At 34.7% G+C, this 19,178-nt stretch overlaps 1 protein-coding gene across 1 annotated transcript in view; it reads left to right on the forward strand.

The window, feature by feature from the left end:
* The window catches only part of LOC134261063 (protogenin B-like), a 42,854-nt gene extending 24,708 nt beyond the window's left edge, over positions 1-18,146 (forward strand). The window contains exons 4-22 of the mRNA XM_062743540.1: positions 1,929-2,095; positions 2,209-2,255; positions 3,429-3,447; positions 5,159-5,311; positions 5,682-5,866; positions 6,649-6,712; positions 7,955-8,095; positions 8,435-8,590; positions 8,802-8,993; positions 9,337-9,453; positions 9,764-9,979; positions 10,352-10,619; positions 11,075-11,202; positions 12,484-12,651; positions 13,131-13,259; positions 14,816-14,927; positions 15,649-15,826; positions 16,073-16,219; positions 16,847-18,146. Of these exons, the coding sequence (XP_062599524.1) occupies positions 1,929-2,095; positions 2,209-2,255; positions 3,429-3,447; positions 5,159-5,311; positions 5,682-5,866; positions 6,649-6,712; positions 7,955-8,095; positions 8,435-8,590; positions 8,802-8,993; positions 9,337-9,453; positions 9,764-9,979; positions 10,352-10,619; positions 11,075-11,202; positions 12,484-12,651; positions 13,131-13,259; positions 14,816-14,927; positions 15,649-15,826; positions 16,073-16,219; positions 16,847-17,533 (3,274 nt within the window). The 3' untranslated portion in view covers positions 17,534-18,146. The remainder of the gene's footprint in view (positions 1-1,928; positions 2,096-2,208; positions 2,256-3,428; positions 3,448-5,158; positions 5,312-5,681; positions 5,867-6,648; positions 6,713-7,954; positions 8,096-8,434; positions 8,591-8,801; positions 8,994-9,336; positions 9,454-9,763; positions 9,980-10,351; positions 10,620-11,074; positions 11,203-12,483; positions 12,652-13,130; positions 13,260-14,815; positions 14,928-15,648; positions 15,827-16,072; positions 16,220-16,846) is intronic.
* Positions 18,147-19,178: the final 1,032 nt, after the last annotated feature.

Here is a 19,178-nt window from a genome sequence, read left to right on the forward strand (position 1 = left end):
AGTTAAATTTTAATCATAATTTTTTTTCTAATAACATTTTTTTGACTAATAAACTGCATAAAAAAAATCAGGTTACTTTTTAATTAAACCTCAGATGTAAATCGGGTATGATTTTGCTCCTATAAGTGACATTTATTGATGTGTTTCCCTTAAGGCAGCAGATTCTTTTTTCTAACCAAGATGAATTGGCCTAGCTATTAATTATTTTAATTAATTGTTTTTTATTCGTTGGAGGTCAAATAAATATGGGACACTGAAGAGTTTATGGGGTTTTTTTATTGTATAAAAAGAGAAAAAAAACTTATTAAACATTTGTTAAAGGTAAATTGCAGATAATTAAAGGATACATTTCATTCCAATGTCATTCATTAAATCTGACACAGGATGTCCTAGAAAAAGATTTTGGTTGTTCATGGTATCACAGCTTACCCTTGCTTGTTGATCCTAATTTTTATGCCCTTGTTGAAATTGAGCCCAAAAGTCCAAGCAAACAACAATGTTTTTGCATATTTCTTGGAAAAAGTGCTGACATTTACAACTACAAATATTCTTTCATTTTATTTATGAAAAGAAAGGTAAAGATCGAGGGTGGAGATTTCTTTTTTGGAAACGGCTTCAAATGAGAGAAAATGAGCAACTTGAATAAATCTTCTGTACCATCTTTACATTGCTTTATCACGTTTATAGAAGAATGACAATACGATACTGAAATTTAGGTCAAGGGCATAAGTATGGAAATTTATAGGCACCGAGGATGAAGAAAAAAAGATCATTAAAGCAAAGTCTGTAATTATTATTTTTTAAAAAAACCCACACACACAGTCTATAATTATCAACAGAAATTGGAAACCCGGGCAACATGAATCAGTGATTGGGAGAGAGAGATTTCAAATTAAAGTTAATGAAATATTAATTACTGTTGGGTATAGCTCCCAGAATAGTGGAGATGACACAGATTATGTGTATATATATTGATTCGATGTCCTCTTTGTTTCTCCTTTGTTATATCGGCTCTGTATGTACCAAGAGTTAATAAAGGGAAATATTATAGCGTTTCTTTGCCATTGATTTTGAAGACTGTTTTTTGGGTCCATGGGGGAATAATTATTATAATAATGACAGCCCCCCTCTTGCTTTCTTTCATGTGTTTTCCATACATAGTAAAGAGAACAGAGTAGTTATTGTTTTTGAGGTTTAATAAGGGAGATATTTTATATCATCATTTTCCTAGAATCTATTTTGTTTATGTGAATAAAGTTGCTTATTATAGCTTTTATCCAGATGTTGCAGTAACATTTATTGCAATCATAGAGTAACGATGAATTTCGTTCTATTGTTATTGCCATAGAAATATGTATTATTTATTAATTTATTACAGTAAAACACTGACATAAAATGGTTTTGAAGAATGTCATTTACTTCACTATTTCAGTATTTTATTTTCAGAGACATTTTTCTTATTTAGATATCCTGATTTTTTTTTTTTTTTTAGAGAATTGTTTTTCCCTTCCCAGTGAAAAAATTTGAATTCCTATTTTTATAATGCTTATATTCTTAAAATGAGTATATATTGACCATTTTTGCTAACTGAAAATTGATCTCCTTAGAATAAGGCAATTTTTAAAGTAGCAATACTAGAAATAGTAGGCACTCTGCATTTACTCTAAATCTCTTTCTAATATTCTTCTGACATCTTGTAATTTAGTATGTTACATTGGGGAGTCTATTGTTTTTGTTTTGTTAGACATATGAAATTAAAAAATCTTGATATTCTTAAGTCAAGAATAGAATATATAGTTCTTCAAAAATATATTGTGAAAGCATTAAAATCTCGAGTTTTGTTGGTTAATATTTCGTTGCTATGTTTTAACGCAAATCTAAAAACTGTTGGGAACTCTTTGACTAAAAGTTTATGTTGCTATTTTTAGACACATCATGTTGCCGTCGGGGACCCTCCAGATTCTGGATGTGACATCTGACGACGCCGGGGAGTACAGATGTACTGCTACCCAGGGGGAGCTCCACAAACTGCCAGATCAGGTGGAAAGTCTGCCCTGGAAGGGGAGCAGTGCCGCTACTCTCAGGGTCATGCCAGGTAGGTCAAGGTGGGGTTGTGTCAGGTGGGTCAAGGTGGGGTCATGCCTGGTAGGTCAAGGTAGGTCAGGTAGGTTAATGCCATGAAGGTTAAGGATGGATTATTTCAGAAAGGTCAAGATGGGTTCATGCCAGATAGGTCAAGGTGGGGGTCACTAGAGGTAAGTCAGGGTGGGGTACCACCAGATAGGCCAAGGTAGGGTCACACAGGGAAGGTCAAGTTGGGGTCATATCAGGAAGGTCAAGTGAGGTCATGTCAGGAAGGTCAAGGTGGGGTCACTAGAGGTAGATCAGGGTGGAGATATGGCAGATAGCTCAGGGTGAAATAGAGAAAATGAAAGATATGCAGCAGTCTCAGGGTTATGCCAGGTAAGTCAAGGATTATAAAGATGAAGAAATGCCAAGGTGTGAATGCATTCATGAACTCTGTGTTCAGATGGCAAGATAAGATACGTGCTGCAGCATATTTAGGGTAAAGGTTATGGTGGGTAACCTACTCCAGGGAAAAAGGTCATGATTGTATCATTGTATCTATTGTCTTAAGTGGAAGGCAAAGATGAAAATAATAGAGGAGAGAAATATTTTTAGAATTAGAGGATGTTTCAGAAAGAAATTTTGAGTGTAGCATGTAAGTGAACATTTTTAATGGCTAAAAAGATTGACTATCAAGTGAAAATCAGAAAGTTTTAAGAGATTGCATCAATTACAGACTACTTAGTTGTCAAAGGAGTTGGGAGTAAAACAAAAATTTAAGAAGTTGCTGAAGATGGGCCATTGATATACTGTAAAATTATTGGTTCATGGGGATTTACTTTGTGACTGAACAAGTATATGATTAAAATTTTAACATTTGGTGGAAGACATTAAAATGTGGGTCTCTTAATACACGTTATATGGACCCCCCATTTTAAGGACAGATGATATCAACAAATTTTTTCCCCCAAAATTCTTGACTCAAAACTGTATAGATTTTAATTTTTCATTCAAAGTTTCGCAATTTTAAATATCACATAAAGAGATAAAAAGTTGTAATCCAATTTGATAACATTTTAGAAATTTGCAGTATTTACAGCCAAAATATAAAAATATACAACTAAGACATCATTTTTTAAATCCATTATATTTATGGAGATATCTTTCCTTAAACTTCCTCAAATAACGATGATTTCATAATGTATTTTTCAACTAACACATTCATATGTTATACTTTATACATGTATATTCTATTAATAACCTGGAGACAATGTAATATAGCTTATTAAAATGTTAATGGAATTGTTATAGGAAGCAATGACCACAATTCGTGAAAATTTTGTCATACGCTAATACCACAGGTCACATGGTCACGCAAAGGTGACTATCTAACCCCCCCCCCCCCTTTCACATAACCCCATGGCAATATGACTAAAAAATTCAAAACATTTAATGATCTATCACTGCCTAAACTACAAGTTAAATGTTGTTAAAGAATGAGATAAATATTTTTATTATGTTTAACTCTAAACAAGTTACATATTTTCCCTTTAAAACTTCATTCATATGCTAATAAGAATATCTTTTAGGGCCCTTAGAGTCACCCAGAGAAATTTTCAAGATTTTTTCAAATACACGATTTTTGATTTCATGAATGTATTTTTCCATCGTGTGTTAACACATTCATCTTGTTATACTTTATACATGTATATTCTATGGGGCCAAAACCACTAAAATTAATAATAACCTGGACATCAAGCAGTCAAACTGTGTGCATGATTGTAACCACTACCAAAATAGTGAAATTCAGCTTATTAAAATGTATGTGAAAATGCATTATTTCTTTGAAAATCTTTTTTTCCTGGGTATTAAATAAACTAACCAAGTACATATTTATAGCCTCAGCCAAAATTGTGAATTTTACAGGTCAAGGATTCTGGTGTTGGAGGGGGGGGCTCTATTGATTATAAAGTGAAAATACATGAATTCTTTGAAAATCTTCTTCTCTGCTCCTAGGTATTAAATAAACTAACTAAGTGTATAGTTATGATGAAAGGGCCTCAACCAAAATTATGAATTTTATGGCCCCAGGGTGTTCTGGTGTTGAGGGGGGGGGGGAGCTCTATTGATTATATAGTGAAAACATGAATTCTTTGAAAACCTTCTTCTCTGCTCCTAGGTCACATGGTCACCAAAATTGTAAATTTTATGGTCCCAAGGTTCTGGTGTTAAGAGAAGGATTATATAGTAAAAATACATGAATTCTTTGAAAATCTTCTTCTCTGCTCCTAGGTATTAAATAAACCTAAGTGTATAGTTATGATGAGCAAGAGCCTTTCACATAACCCCAGGGGTTCTGGTGTTAAGGCAGGGCTAGTTTGATTATATATTATCATCTTCTTCTCTGCTCCTAAAAAATTCAACACATTATGATGGAAAGGAATGGCCCCAGTTCTGATGACTGATTATATTGTACATTAAATCTTTGAAAATTTTCTTCTCTGTCCAAAATATCACTGCCTAAACTACAAGTTAAATGTTGAAAATGAATTAATTGAATGAAATCTGCTCCTTTGTATTTATAAAACATTATTTTTTTTTGATGCAATTTTAACTTTTTAAAATTTGTGCAATGTGTGGACCTATAGGGGTTTATGTCACAGTGTTAGGGGCACTATTGATTATTGCTGAATATTACTGATTAGTTGGAATGCTTCCCCTACCCTGCGTATGGGTATTTGTAACCAAGCTAAGCAACTGCTAAGTGTCTGTTATGATGATCAATGGGCCTCTTTCAGAATTGTGAATGCCATATATCATCTGGCTTAAGTTAGAAATTTTCAATAACTGGAAAGTTGTTCATAATGCTCAGGTGACCTTTGTTGCATTTTTAATGGACCCTGGCCTGGGCATTCATGTCCAATGGACATATTTCTAGTTCTTTTTAAGCTTCCAAAAATTGAACAATATGTTTCAAAATCCTCAGAATTCCATTGTTTTCAAGACAAAAAAAATTGTTCTACTAAGTCTCCATATCTTGTACTCTTCTACATGCATTGATGTAGTTTATACTTTGGATGTTTATTTTTAGATGGGAAACCCCTTCGTGACCGTCACTCAGAGTTAGTGGGAGACAACCTAAAGCTGTTTGACGTAGATGTGGATGATGCAGGGGTATATGTGTGCTCTGCTTCCAGTGCAGGTTACCCCACCAAGTCAGTGGAGTCAGGGCTCGAAGTCATGAGTAAGTCTCAATCTACAACTCATTTGTCTAATACAGTAAAAACTTGTCTAATTCAGTAAAAACTTGTCTAATACTGTAAAATGTGTCTAATACAGTAAAAATATGTCTAATACAGCAAAAACTTGTCTAATACAGCAAAAACTTGTAAAAACATGTCTAACACAGGAGAAGCTTTTCTAATACATGAATAAAAAATTATTTTTTTTGAACATGCCATGTCCATATTAGACAAGTTTCACTGTACAGTGACAGTAAATCACAGGTTTTAATGTGAATTTGAGTCCAACTTGATTAAATTGTGACTCTTCTGCAGTTAGACATAAAGTACTTTCTGTATGAATGTTTTATAATTTTAATTTTTTTTTTAAAGCAAAACCAGTATCTTTGACAAAACCAAGTAATTTCAAATATCCAGAGACCCGAACATCTCGTTTTTCTTGTGAGTTTGGTGGATATCCCAAGCCAAATGTTACGTGGTATTTCAATGGTCAGCGAATCCGAGAAGGGGGAAAGTATAGTGTAAGTAAACATGAGGGGAAATTTTATTTTTACGAAGTCTGTTAATGTGCTTTTAAGGATACACCAAAGGTTTTCAAGGGGCAAAAAAGTATAGTGTAAGTAAACATGTATATATCATCTGAAAGCTTGTTAAATTTACTATTTAATGATTTTTAATTAAAAGTTATTAATATTTTAATGTAAATATTAGTCATTTATATTTTATAAATCAACTTTTTTGTTCAAATGTGCTTTTAATGTTTCAAAATTGTTTTACTATTTAATGTTAATTTTTTTATGCAAATATAAGTGTACGTTTCTGTGTGTTTTAAAAAATTGATAGAAATTTAAGCTGCTTGCATGAAAATCATACCTTCCTGCAAGCTAAAATTAATAATGAAATAAGCCAGAGAAGATGATGTAGTATAAAAAAGGTTGCACTGTAGAAAACTGTTATTGGACTTATTATAAAATCACATAATTTCATGAGGTCAAATTATAATGGATTGGTGAAAAAAATATGGGTTTGTGGGGATTTAATTTCATGGATGAAGAATTATTGAATAGTAATATCTGAGAAAAATAACATTTGATGGAGGACATAAATTCTGAATCTCTAAAATCACGAAAATTAAACCACGAAAATTAACTTTGCATGGCCATGAAAAATTATGTGCTTTATTTTTTTAGGTGGTGCTTTTTATTGCTAAATCAATAAAATAAAACAACAAATCACCGAGCATCAACATGTTGTGGTGAATCCCTCATCATATTTCTCAAAAAAGGCCTGAGAACCAAGGAATTAACTTTGCATGGCCTTATGTGCTTTATACACCCAGTGTGTGGGGGAGAACAGCCTGGGATACGACACGGCCGTTGCCAGACTGGACATCCACTCTGTGGGTCAGTACTTATATTTAAAATATTTATAAAATACATGGTTACTGTCTTGAAATATAAGCCATATTTGGTTGAGGGTAAGAAAATGTGACCGAGGAAGATTTTTTCCAAGCCCCTTTATCATGTTTTCAGTCAGAGGCCAGATATTGCTTATAGTACAATTCTCAGTAAACCTTGGACTTTCAGGAAGGCGTGACTTTCTCGACACTACGTAATTAGTGTCTCTCAAATGGCGAATAGATTCTCATTGGTTAAGAAATAAATAACAATAGCAACTTTAAATGGTTGTTGACAACAACAATATGAGTTAAGCTCCACCTCTTTGCATACACAACTATCATAGGATCATTTCTACACTCCCTGACGTTTACCTGAATATATATTTTAACCGTTAATGAAAATCTGTGTAAATATCAGATGCTTATTAGGTAATGTCGAGAATACCATGCTTTACTGAAAATCCAAGGTGGACTGAGGATTGTACTATTTCAAGACTCATAATATGGATTTCTTTTTATCCTGCAACACATTTTTGCATCTGACCTCCAAAACAATCTAATTTTACGCAATTTAGACACATCTATGCAGTTGAAATAAGAAGCCATGGTGTATAGATGGCAATATATATATGTCATAATGCTTTTAGAGTGATTGAATACATGCATGAGGCTTTATTAGGACATTGACCGAATACAGCTTTGGTTTATTTGGTTACCTTTATTAGGTCAATGCAAGGGGTATTGCAGAAAAAAAAGTGTTGGTCAGTACATATAATATAGACAGTCCATTAAATGAAGGATTAAAAAAAAAGGTGTGAAAGAATTTGTTAGATGTGATCAAACTCACTGAAAGATTTAATGGAAAAATGAATTTTTATTAAGTGTAGAAAAAAAATATCCATGATTTATTGCTTTTATAATGTTTCCAAAAAAAAAAAAGAAAAATATATATATGTTTCAAAAAATGAAAAGTAAATGTGCATGATTTAATGACTTTTCCAAAAAAAAAAAAAAGAAAAATATATGATATATGCAAGACTTTTTAAAGAGAGATAACTCTTACTCTCTACTGTTGGATAGAATAAAATTTCAAGTCAACATCTTTCGGATGCAAGAAATCAATTGGCACATGTGATGATGGCATCATGGGGAATAATTTTAATTTCTTTTTTTGTCACGTTCGGAAAACAATAAGTACATGTTGTGATGAATAATTTTAATTTATTCCTTCTCCTTTTCCCCTCAGTTGGAGCCCCAGACCTGCCTAGGAATGTGTCGGCCTTTGCGATGGACAAGAACACTGTCAATGTTTACTGGAACCACTCCCGCTCCCTGACAGAACCCATCCTGGCCTACACTGTAGAGATAGCAGAGTCCAATAATCCTAGTAAGGCAGACACTGTGTTGTGGAAATTTGAGGATAAAATGCTCTTTTCATAAAAAAAAAAAAATGAGCAAACTGAAAAAAAAATTAAATTAAAAAAATTTAATTGTTTGAATAGGAAAACTGCACTTTTGTTAAGTATTTCTTTCTTAAGATTTTTTTCCTTCCTCTTTATCATTCGAAATAAGCAGGAGAATCCATTTTGAAAGATCATCTAAAAATTTAGCATGTTTTGGTCTAAAACTTTTGCAGCTCTCATGATCATTTAGGACTTAACTTATCATTAAGGTTTGTTGCATGAGAATGAAGCAACATTTACACTAAGAAACATTCTTTATTTAGATAAACAGATACAAAGTATAGTGGTGAACAGTGGAACATCAGCCAAGATAGAGGGACTGAAGCCATACACCAACTACTCCATATACATCAGGGGGTACAGCAACACGGGGCCCGGTCCCAAGTCACAAGTTGTCACGGTTACAACCCACGCAGACAGTAAGTATACCAAGTCATAAGTCGTCATGACAGTATATATACCAAGTCATAACTCAACCAGACAACAACAACTAGGCATCACTTTTAAAAATTATCAAGATCGTAGATATAGAAAGTTACAATTTGTCATAATTGACTTTAAAAAAAATTTCCCAGACTAAGATATATATATTCTGGTAAAGCTCACAGAATTTAATCACATTTTTTCCAGAGCCCAGTAGAGCGCCGGTGATCTCAGTAGCTAGCACCACCCCTAACAGCATCAACATCAAGTGGGACGAGCTGCCCCCAGAGGACAGGAAGGGGGTCATCACCAGCCACCTCATAGAGTACATGAGGGCCGCCGACCAGCGCACCATCACCAAGGTGGTGTCTGGCACATCCAGGTCCTACCTCATCTCAGGTAAATAGTCACCCCATCTCAGGTAAATATTGGCACCACCAATCTGATGTTATATGAAAATTTTTATTTTGTTTGTGTGTAATTTCTAATATTGACTTACATTTCTGTTTCATGTGAATTTTTTTTTTTTATTTAATTCCATTTCTATTTGATGAGAAAATTGTTATTAATTATTTCAGTTTAATTCATGAAATTTCTAATATTTAATTCCATTTTCTGTTTTGTAAGAAATATTTAACATTTAATTCCATTTAATATCTCTTTGTATGAAAATTCTTACGTCCAATGTCAATCTTATTCTATAAACCCTGTATTTAGGTATGTATAAATATATCTGTTGTAGGACTAAAACCCAACACCTTGTACAAGATCCGAGTGAAGGCAGGGACAGAGATGGGGTACCCTGATCTCCCTAGTGACAGCCAGTGGGTGGAGTACAGAACAGCTGGCCACACTAATGGTAAGGATGTTACAAGGGAGGTCAAGGGAATGTCCTGTTGAGAGAGTCCATTTTAAAATGTTTCTGAGAATTTCAGAGAATTACGATCGGAGAAAAATCATTTGGTTTTAATTTTTGAATAAATATAATTATGTATTACTTATCATATTGGAAACACAATTGTGTTAGAAAGGAGTTTCTTTGAGGTGTGTAAATTATGAAAAAATTCAAATTGCATCACTTTCAATTTGTAGTTTCAAAGTGAGGCTAAAATTACTCGTTAACATTGTATTTTCCAAAATTGCCTACAACATTCCTAATCTATTTTTAGCCTCTGTGAATGACACAGTACCAAGCCCACCCTCAAACATCTTGGTGACCAAGATCTCGGCGAGCTCAGTCAATGTCACTTGGCAGCACTCGACAGGGGAGGAGGCAGTCACGGGGTACACGCTGACGGTCACCAGTTTGTCAGGGACCAGTACGGGGCCCCAGACACACCATATTACTGACCCGGCCCTGTCCTGGGTCCAAGTCAAAAACCTGGGTAAGATTTTACATGTACTGCCAGCAACTTCGTCTAGTGTGAGATGGATGTACAAGTATTACAGTTTTGATTTAATTCAGACTCTGGACAATACTGTATGTGTACTTTAAAAAGCGGCTTCATATTTTAGCGGCTTTGGCGCAGACAACAATGCACTAATTCATGAACAACACCAAGAAATCATTTACATATACAAAGAAAACGCTGAGCGGACATGTGTAGCGCTAATTTATGAATACGCCAACAACTCCATACCCAGTGATTATGCTAAATTTTGAATACACTAAATTATGTAGACGTACAGTATTTAGGGGAACAAAACATCACAATGTTGCGCAATTATAATATTTCTTTGATTTTCTTGTATTATAGAGAACAAAACCACTTACCAGTTCTCCTTGGTGGCGGACAGCAAACACGGCTCCTCAGACCCAATCATCAAGGAGTACGCCACCTCACAGGAGCCGCTGGAGGAACCACCTCAGAACCTGAGGGTCGCCAATCGGACCTCCACCGCCCTCCTGCTGACGTGGTCCCCTCACCCAGGGGACCAGGCCCGAGGGGTGGAATATGAAGTGGGTTGCCGCCCAGTCATGTTTGTGACGGACCAGGCGTATAATAAAGTGGCCATTGTCAAGACGTAAGATAAAAAGATTGATGACTTATTCCACTGTGTTAATCGTTAAGGTTCAGTGATAGTCAGATAAGGAAGATAACTCTTAATGATATAAATGTCTTGTATTTCTTTATAAGTCTGACAAGTTTAAGTATCTTTTATCCTCAGATTTTGCATTGAAAAGCTATGCTTTGATTGTTTCTTTTTTTTATTTCTAATACATATTTCTCATGGAAAATCATTAGAATTAAAGCAGATTTCATATGTGATAGCAGAGGGTTTATAAACTAAAGTTAGCTAAATTTTTACTTGAGATTTGCGTAAGCTTGCAGATTATAACTCTCTTCCATAAACATACTTGTTACATTTTTGCAACACATACAAAGAAATTTGTGTTAGCCTGCATATTATAACTTTCTTCTGTAGACATACTTGTTTCTTTTTTCCAATGCGTAAAAACACTTATTCCCATTTCTAAGGTCTCATAGCTTTGTGTGGATCTCCCATCTAAAGCCCTACACCTCGTACCAGTGTGTGGTCAGGAAAATTGTGGGCGGAGTCATAGGGAGGTGGAGCCAACCAACTGTCAATCTTACTCTGGAGGGAGGTAAAAGCTCTATCATAGAAGTTCTATTAAGGGGCTGGCAACAATTGTTTTTGAATGAAAGGAAAAAATTTATAGAGGTGGGATGAATTCACTTTTGAAAATTTCGATTTTCTCTTGGGGAGGAATTGAAGTTAGGAGTACACAGAAAATTTTTTTTTAGCGTGTTGAATGAGATCAGCAGATTGTATTGCTTGGTAATAGTCACACATTGCAAATATTTAATGTAAACTATGTATCAGGACTTCTTTTGTTTTTTGAAACTGAAAAGACATTTCATATTTCTTATTTTCTTTACTTAATGAAAACAGTTTTCAGAGCATTGAAATGAAACATTCTAGAATGCTGGAAGTATCCCTTAAAATGAAAGGATAGATCATAAAACTGGATAAATCTGCAGAGCATTTGAATGAGAATTCTGTATGCAGTGTTTAGAGCTTTCTCAATACAAGATATCAAATGCTGAAAGTAGTCTCCTTTCACGAAGTCTTTGCCATTCCTGTTCAAAAGTTATTGTAAACATGTAACATTTGGCTATATATTCTATTAAGGGCCTTTTGCAGAAAGCACCCTCCTCTAATTAAGTACAAGTACATGTCTACATGCCTTGTGTATATATACATTCATATAAAGTACATTCTTAAAGTGCTTAATCAAAACTACACTAACTTGCTGAAAAATCAATTTCTGCCAAATATAATGCACAGAACACAACAATAAGTAATTAAACAAGAACTAAATGAACAATAATTTTAACATGAACTGTTATAATAATTTTGTTTTATGTTTAATAAAATTCATTTAGTCACGGCTTTGCCATGAAAGTGGTCGTTGTTAAACTACGCCGATAACTATATTATTTAGATGATCTATGCTTTAAACAATGCAAAGATTGCTGAAAAAATAATTATACGGTATAAATTGTGAATGTTTAATTAACAATGTTGCCATAAACAATACATTATGCCAATATATACAATAATTAATGAAATGACCCATACTGCACAATTTTCAGTACATTAAAAAAATTCCCAGAAATACATGTATGTTTTTATATACAGCCACGTGAGCTGCAGGGTCAGGTGAAGGATTCAGCCAAATTCGTTATACCGCCAGCCGCCCGCTAACTGTACCTTAAAGTGCTTAATCAAAACTACACTAACTTGCTGAAAAATCAATTTCTGCCAAATATAATGCACAGAACACAACAATAGTATGGGGGAGATGAAATATTTTCCACATTATGCCATACAATAATTAATGAAATGACCCTATAATTTTCAGTTCCCTCGGAGCCGCGTGAGCTGCAGGGTCAGGTGAAGGAGAGCCGCATCTTGATCACCTGGAAGCCGCCCGCTCAGCCTAACGGGAACATCACCACCTACCTCGTCATGTACCAGATACTGACCGCTCACGACATGTCCAGTCCCTGGGAAATCAAGAGTGTTAACGGTGAGTTCTTGTGTTGATGGAAGTTTTCATTGGTAGGATGTTTTAAATTGTCCACTGAGGGTCCATCTGTCTGTGTATAATCTTTTCTTGTGTAGAATTACAGAGATCACTTGATTTTTGAAGGAATTGATGCTTTTCAATATTTATTTGGAATTAGATTGCACTTTTGGATAGGGAAGAAGTATTGCTTATGCAATATTATCAGAATGCTTGTTGATATACTGTATACAGGGTTATTTTTGCCTGTGTTATTTTCAACCTTATGCAACTGAGCACAATTTTGCCTCATTTAAAAATTGCCCAGTCAACATGTACTGCTAAAGTAATTAATATGTTGTTTTCTTTGATTTCGCCCTATTTTAATTTTACCTGGCCATGAAGAGGGCGAAAGGGGCGAAAATACAATAGGGGCAAAAATTTCCATGTATACATTATTTACACATGTTTCTATGTATAAAATGAACCTGGTTACTTTGTAGGATCCTTAACTTCAGCCACTATTGAACAACTCCAGAATGGATTGTACAGGATCAAACTGAAGGCGTGTACAAATGCTGGTCCAGGCCCGCCCACTGATCCAATGGAAATCTCCGAAATACAAACAAAAGGTAAGCTAAACCAATCAGAAACCATCATAAAAAAAAATACCCATGATAATCATTTGATTGGATCCATTTTGAAAAAAAAAATCTTTCTTGGAACATTTCTTGTTGAAAAGTCACACACGCTTATTCTGAAACACACTTTAAGTCAATTAATGAATATAGTGAAATGATTCTGTTTTTCCTTAGCTGTAACTAAAATACAAAAATATGAAGTAAACAGACATATTGGTATTTAACAAAGTACATATATTACGAAGCAAAATAGTCTGTCTCTTGCACTTATTTGTGTATGTGTTATACTGTATATATGGTAAAAAAAAATAAATATATATTTTGTTGGGGTGGGACGATACACAGATCTTGCGATACAAAACATATCTCAAAAATTTAACACGATACGATACATATCTCCATATTATGATAAATAATAAAACTTAGACTATTTTGAAAAAAAAACTTTGTATTTTATTAATTTTCTGTTTTGACTTAAAATCAACAAATATTCTATATATCAAATCATGTGCTTTGAAATTAATATTTGAAGTTCATCAATTTCTTTGACTAGAAATTTACAAAAGCAATAATTTGTACCTATTCATTTGACAAATGTCTATAAACAAGTTGATTACAACAACACTGACTAAAAAATTTATTTTAAAAAGCTGAAAATTTGTAATCAAGTTAATTTTATAAAAAAAAATAATAAAGCAAAATTGTTTTAAAATTTAAAATTCTTGAAATTAGAGAGTCTGTGCTTCGATACGAGCTGTTGATTCCAGATGGACGAACAATAATATTAATATACTATCATGTAAATTAGTTGAATCTGATTGGTCGAGAAGCATTAGTTTAAAAACACTATTACAATCTGAAAAATGAAGCCACGCCCTCCAGCGTATCAACAGTCAACAGTGCTTGACGACGGGTGATAGTCCAAAAAATAGCGATTGCGCAGAATTTATGCGCGCACGGTTCACTGTTATATGTATTTGTATATAACATTCAATATAATATAATAAATATTGCATGTAGTTGAGTGTAACATTGAAAATTTTCACCCCTTGAAAACCATTGTCAACCTCGGCTTTGCCTCGGTTGACAATGGTTTTCGAGGGGTTAAAATTTTCAACTACATGCAATATTTATATAACATCAACTGTTGTGGAAATGATACTTTCTGTGTTTAACATGCTTTACATGCTGAACTTTTCTTATCCTATCTTCCAAGGATGCTTAAAAATAAATATGAGTTACCCCTTATCTATGACTTATTAGTTCTAAAGTGTGTTTTCAATATCAATATCATCTCTTTGTTTCGTACAAGCAGCCATTTTCCAAGGACAACTACTTTCATTTTCTTTTTTTTGGTAGGTCGTTTGTATATAGTTTCATTCCGATATTTTATTGCACGTATCGTAAAGCGTATCATAGAAGAAAATATCGGTGTATCGGTATATCGTCCGACCCCTAATATTTTGTGAAAATATTTTTTGTCTGATTAATAAAATAGGTTTATCCCAGAAGTAGTTCTGCTAATTAATTCATTTAATTAATTACAGAGCCCCGTGAAGCGGCGCCCCAGGAGGATCAGAAATTGGGGATAATTCTGGGGATCAGTATAGGTGTGGCCTGTGTCATCATCTGTATCCTCATCATACTGTGTAGGAACAGGTAAGTCAAATTGGGACCGTACTGTAGATCATAGTAAGTCAATTAAGGACTGTACTGTAGATCAATATCAGTCAACTTAGGACTGTACTGTAGATCTGTATCCTAATCATACTGTGTAGGAACAAGTAAGTCAACTTAGGACTGTACTGTAGATCTCTATCATCATACCGTAAATCTGGAAATTTTTACGTTGATTTTATTTTGCGAACTCGTGTCAAAATGGTGTTGATTAATTTTTACGTTTTAAAATTTTGCGAATAACCACTGCTTTGTTGACATTTTCTTATTGGTAATTTATTTTTAAGAAAAATATTTTTGCGAATGCAATGAACTCGCAAATTTGCTGAAATTTATCTACAGGAAAAATTTTCAGATTTACGGTACTGTGTAGGAACAGGTACTGTAGATCAGTATCCTCATCATACTGTGTAGAAACAAGTTAGTCAACTTAGAACTGTACTGTACATCATAGTCAATTTAGGACTGTACTGTAGATCTCAATCAGTCAACTTAGGACTGTACTGTAGAACACAATAATTCAACTTAGGATTGACTGTAGAACACAATAATTCAACTTAGGACTGCACTGTAGAACACAATAATTCACCTTAGGACTGTACTGTAGAACACAATAACTCAACTTGGGACTGTACTGTAGATCTTTAATCAGTCTACTCTGATGAAAATCAAATTTTCAGTTGTGAGTACTTTTCTGTTGTAGATGTTTTGCCTCCCCACAGTCCCATATAACCCAGCCTGTATATCTTCACAGTAACGGACACGCAGGTGGGCGGGGCAACGGACATGTGATAGGGGCGGGGCTGAACGAGTATCAGCTCGAGACGTGTACGCCAATGTTGAGCTCATTACCCGGTGAAAACGAGCACTCAGATTCCAAGGTTTGTGTGTACTGTAATGCAAATTTGTTGGGGGGGGGGGGGGACCGGTGATAGGGGTAGGGCTAAATGAATTGAAATGTATGCCAATGATGAGCTTTTTTCTTGGTGAAAACAAGCAGTTAAACCTCCAGTTTGAGATTTCCTAGTACGAAAATTCCTTGTTTCTTACACTGAAGTTTAGAATGTAAACTATAAAATGAAAAAAATCTTGCCAAAATAGTAATGAATAATGCTGTTTCTTTGTAGGGATGTGGCAGTGGGAACATCATCGTGACCCCGAATGGGTCACGGGTCAACGGATATGTGCCATTTAAGAATGGCATGAAGAATGGGCATATCCCTAATGGACACATGTCCACGTTTGTGGGGTATGCTAACTCGGGGAACATGGAGGTATGTGTTCTTTGTATTAAATTTGCATTCTGATAAAAATTCCACTCATGTATGTTTTTAGATATTTAAAAAATATATAAGTAATTTCTAAAACTAATATCATGTAAATTGGTTTGTATGATATTCCCATATTTTTTTTAGCACTGTCAAGTAAATTTTTCTTTGACCAATATTTATGCGATGTGCTCTTCCTGTACAATTAATATGATAATTATGGCAAAATGGCATGAACTTTTCACATAAATTTTACCTGTCTTATTTTAATCTCTTTCTCATGGAAGGAATTCACATGAAATTCGTGTGATTTTGATACAAAAATTTATGCAAGTCACTTTTGCCTTTGTACCATGACACATTTTCTGACCTTCCTGTTACTTCTGTGTATCCCATAACTTAGAACCAATGCTCATTTTTTGGCAGGGGTGATAACAGGTTCTTAAATGATAAACTATTGCATCTTTTTAAAAGAGACCCCAAACCAGGGGCCAAAAAAGGATCTTAGCCCATCTTGTCCTTTTAACTCTCCTGTTTTTGTCTCTTTCTCATGCAAAGAATTCACATGAAATTAATGTGAATTTGATACTAAATTTTTGTATCGTGCCTAAATTGAACGTTTGTTTTCCGTAGGAGAGGCGGGGTCTGATAGCCGCCATGTTGTCAGGAAGTGACGTCAGCCACCTGTCAGAGGAGGCCACGCCCCTTGACAAAGCCCCGGACCGAGACTCCCTGCTGGACGGAATAGACAAGAGTCTAGAGGACACAGAAGAAAGCAACAAGAGTTTAAATGACCAAGATGGTTCCATACCAAATCTACCTCCAAACACAGCAGATGCGGTCTGCAGTGAAGTCAGCCCACAGTCAATGGACAGTTTTACTAAAAATACCTCGAACCGATCAGCCGCAGCTAAAACGGGTCACAGGGAGGAGGGCGTGTCTCCTCCCACACTCAGGGGAGTACACAGTAAGCCAGCTACCTCACGGGATGGAGTGGAGAGGGTGGGGAAGAGTCCCTCCCACTCATCAAAACCTCACAAGCTACATCAGGGAAGACAGCAGCAGGGGAGAAAGGCTGAAGAGGGCCCAAACCAACGGCAGTCCTTTCCAGAGAGTGACTGTGGCAGTGACCCCTCGTACACCAACCTCCAAAGTCCCCACGTGAAGTGTCATACAAAACCAAGCTCATCTCAGGAACGGAATCTTACCGGTCAGGGAAAGGGTCGGAATCGGAGACAGCCCTCCAGAGAGAGTCGGGGGGTGGGGAGTTATCCCAGCGACAAGGGTCATCATCGCCGTACTGTGGATGTGAGTGTATAGAAATTTTGTTTTCTACTTCTCATTGAAAAAAAAAACGGGCTCAGAAAAAATGAGCTGAACTTTCAGGCAGGATATTTGCAGCTAAATGATATTGACATTTCATGAAGAAGTGAAATTATGTATTTGTTTTTAATTGTTTATGTTCATACTATACGGGTGTAATTATGGGGCTCTGAAGGGGGAAAAAGCTGGAGGATTTTTTTTTTGTTGCTTTATTTTCTACATGTGAAATACAGGTCAGGAATATTATGATTTTTATTTGTTTCAAACCCCCCTTTGGTGGCCCCTGGCTAGCTAGCATTTTCTTTTTGTTCTTTTTGTAAGTTTATATTGGTGTGTTTGCCTGTACTATTTTTTGAAGAAAAAAAAAACAGATGGATTTATCTTACAAGTTTACCTCACTGATCTGCTAAATTATTACATTGATATATCTCCCCCCCTTACACCGGTTTTATGGGACAATCTCAAACTACGACCCCCCTCCTATTTTTATCATAAGTTTCTTGGTCATGCATATTCATGACTGATTATGCATATTCATGATTCTTGGTCATGCATATTCATTATGTTTATGTTTAGGAATTGTTATCTAGAGGAGTTCTTTGTTGTTAATTTACATTATACAGTTATTGACTGGGTATGAGGGCAACATATGATTTGTTGGACCTGAAGGTGAAAATGTTGCCCGAGGCCGCAGGCCAAGGGCAACATTTTCACCTTCAGGTCCAACAAATCATATGTTGCCCGAATCCCAGTCTATAACTGTTTTGTTATACCCTTCACTGCTCACTTAAGAGTGATCAATTTAATAAATACACGCTATATTATCAATTATTTTGTATGGAAAATTATGGCTTCTTCAGTAAATATAAAACATCAAGCTGAGAAAGAAAAAATCAATTATATATCTATTGTATCACAAAAATTATTTATCACAAAATAAACTCTTCACTTCTTCCTTATCTAGCTGTTAGCAACAACTCTTGTAGCTCTTAACTTCGGTTATTTTCGCGTCGCCGATATTTCACGATGATTAATTAATTGTGACGTAACAGACGAGAACGTTGTCTAACAATTCTTATGTAAGACCGGTCAATAGTGAAATTGTTAGACCGACGTAATAAACAGTTCTTTTGTTGGACTTTTTATAAGTAATAAATATATAGAATGATATTTATAAGGGTATAACAAAAGTGAATATCTCTGTTTTGGCCAAAGTCAGTTTTAATGTAAATGGTAGGAAATAGTTTATTTCTTTATGCCAAAAATAGTTATAAATTTTTTCAGAGTATTTAATTTTTTGGCTTTTGTCAAAAGAAACAGAAGTTGGATGTATAAAGGACAGATCTGCCAGTTTTCAGTCTCAAAAAAAAAATGTTGACCAAGACAAATTTTTATTGGCAGTTATTGGGGAAAACAGACCCAAGACAATTTAAAAGAGAGATTGGGTCCCAGTTTTGTTAGAGGCATTGATATTTTAACCTATGAGTTGTGAGAAATTTTTATAATTTTTTTCCCTTCTTTCCTTTAAGCAGAAAATTGTTTGTGTTACATGAAATATTATGAAACAAGCATTGCTTTTTAAATTCCAATGTAGATAAGAAAAAACTTATTAATTTTTTTTCAGATGAGATGGTTTTAATTT

The sequence above is a fragment of the Saccostrea cucullata genome, unplaced genomic scaffold, assembly GCF_032062105.1.
Source record: "Saccostrea cucullata isolate Sc308-1 unplaced genomic scaffold, CSIRO_AGI_Scuc_v1 ctg421, whole genome shotgun sequence".
Taxonomy (NCBI): domain Eukaryota; kingdom Metazoa; phylum Mollusca; class Bivalvia; order Ostreida; family Ostreidae; genus Saccostrea; species Saccostrea cuccullata.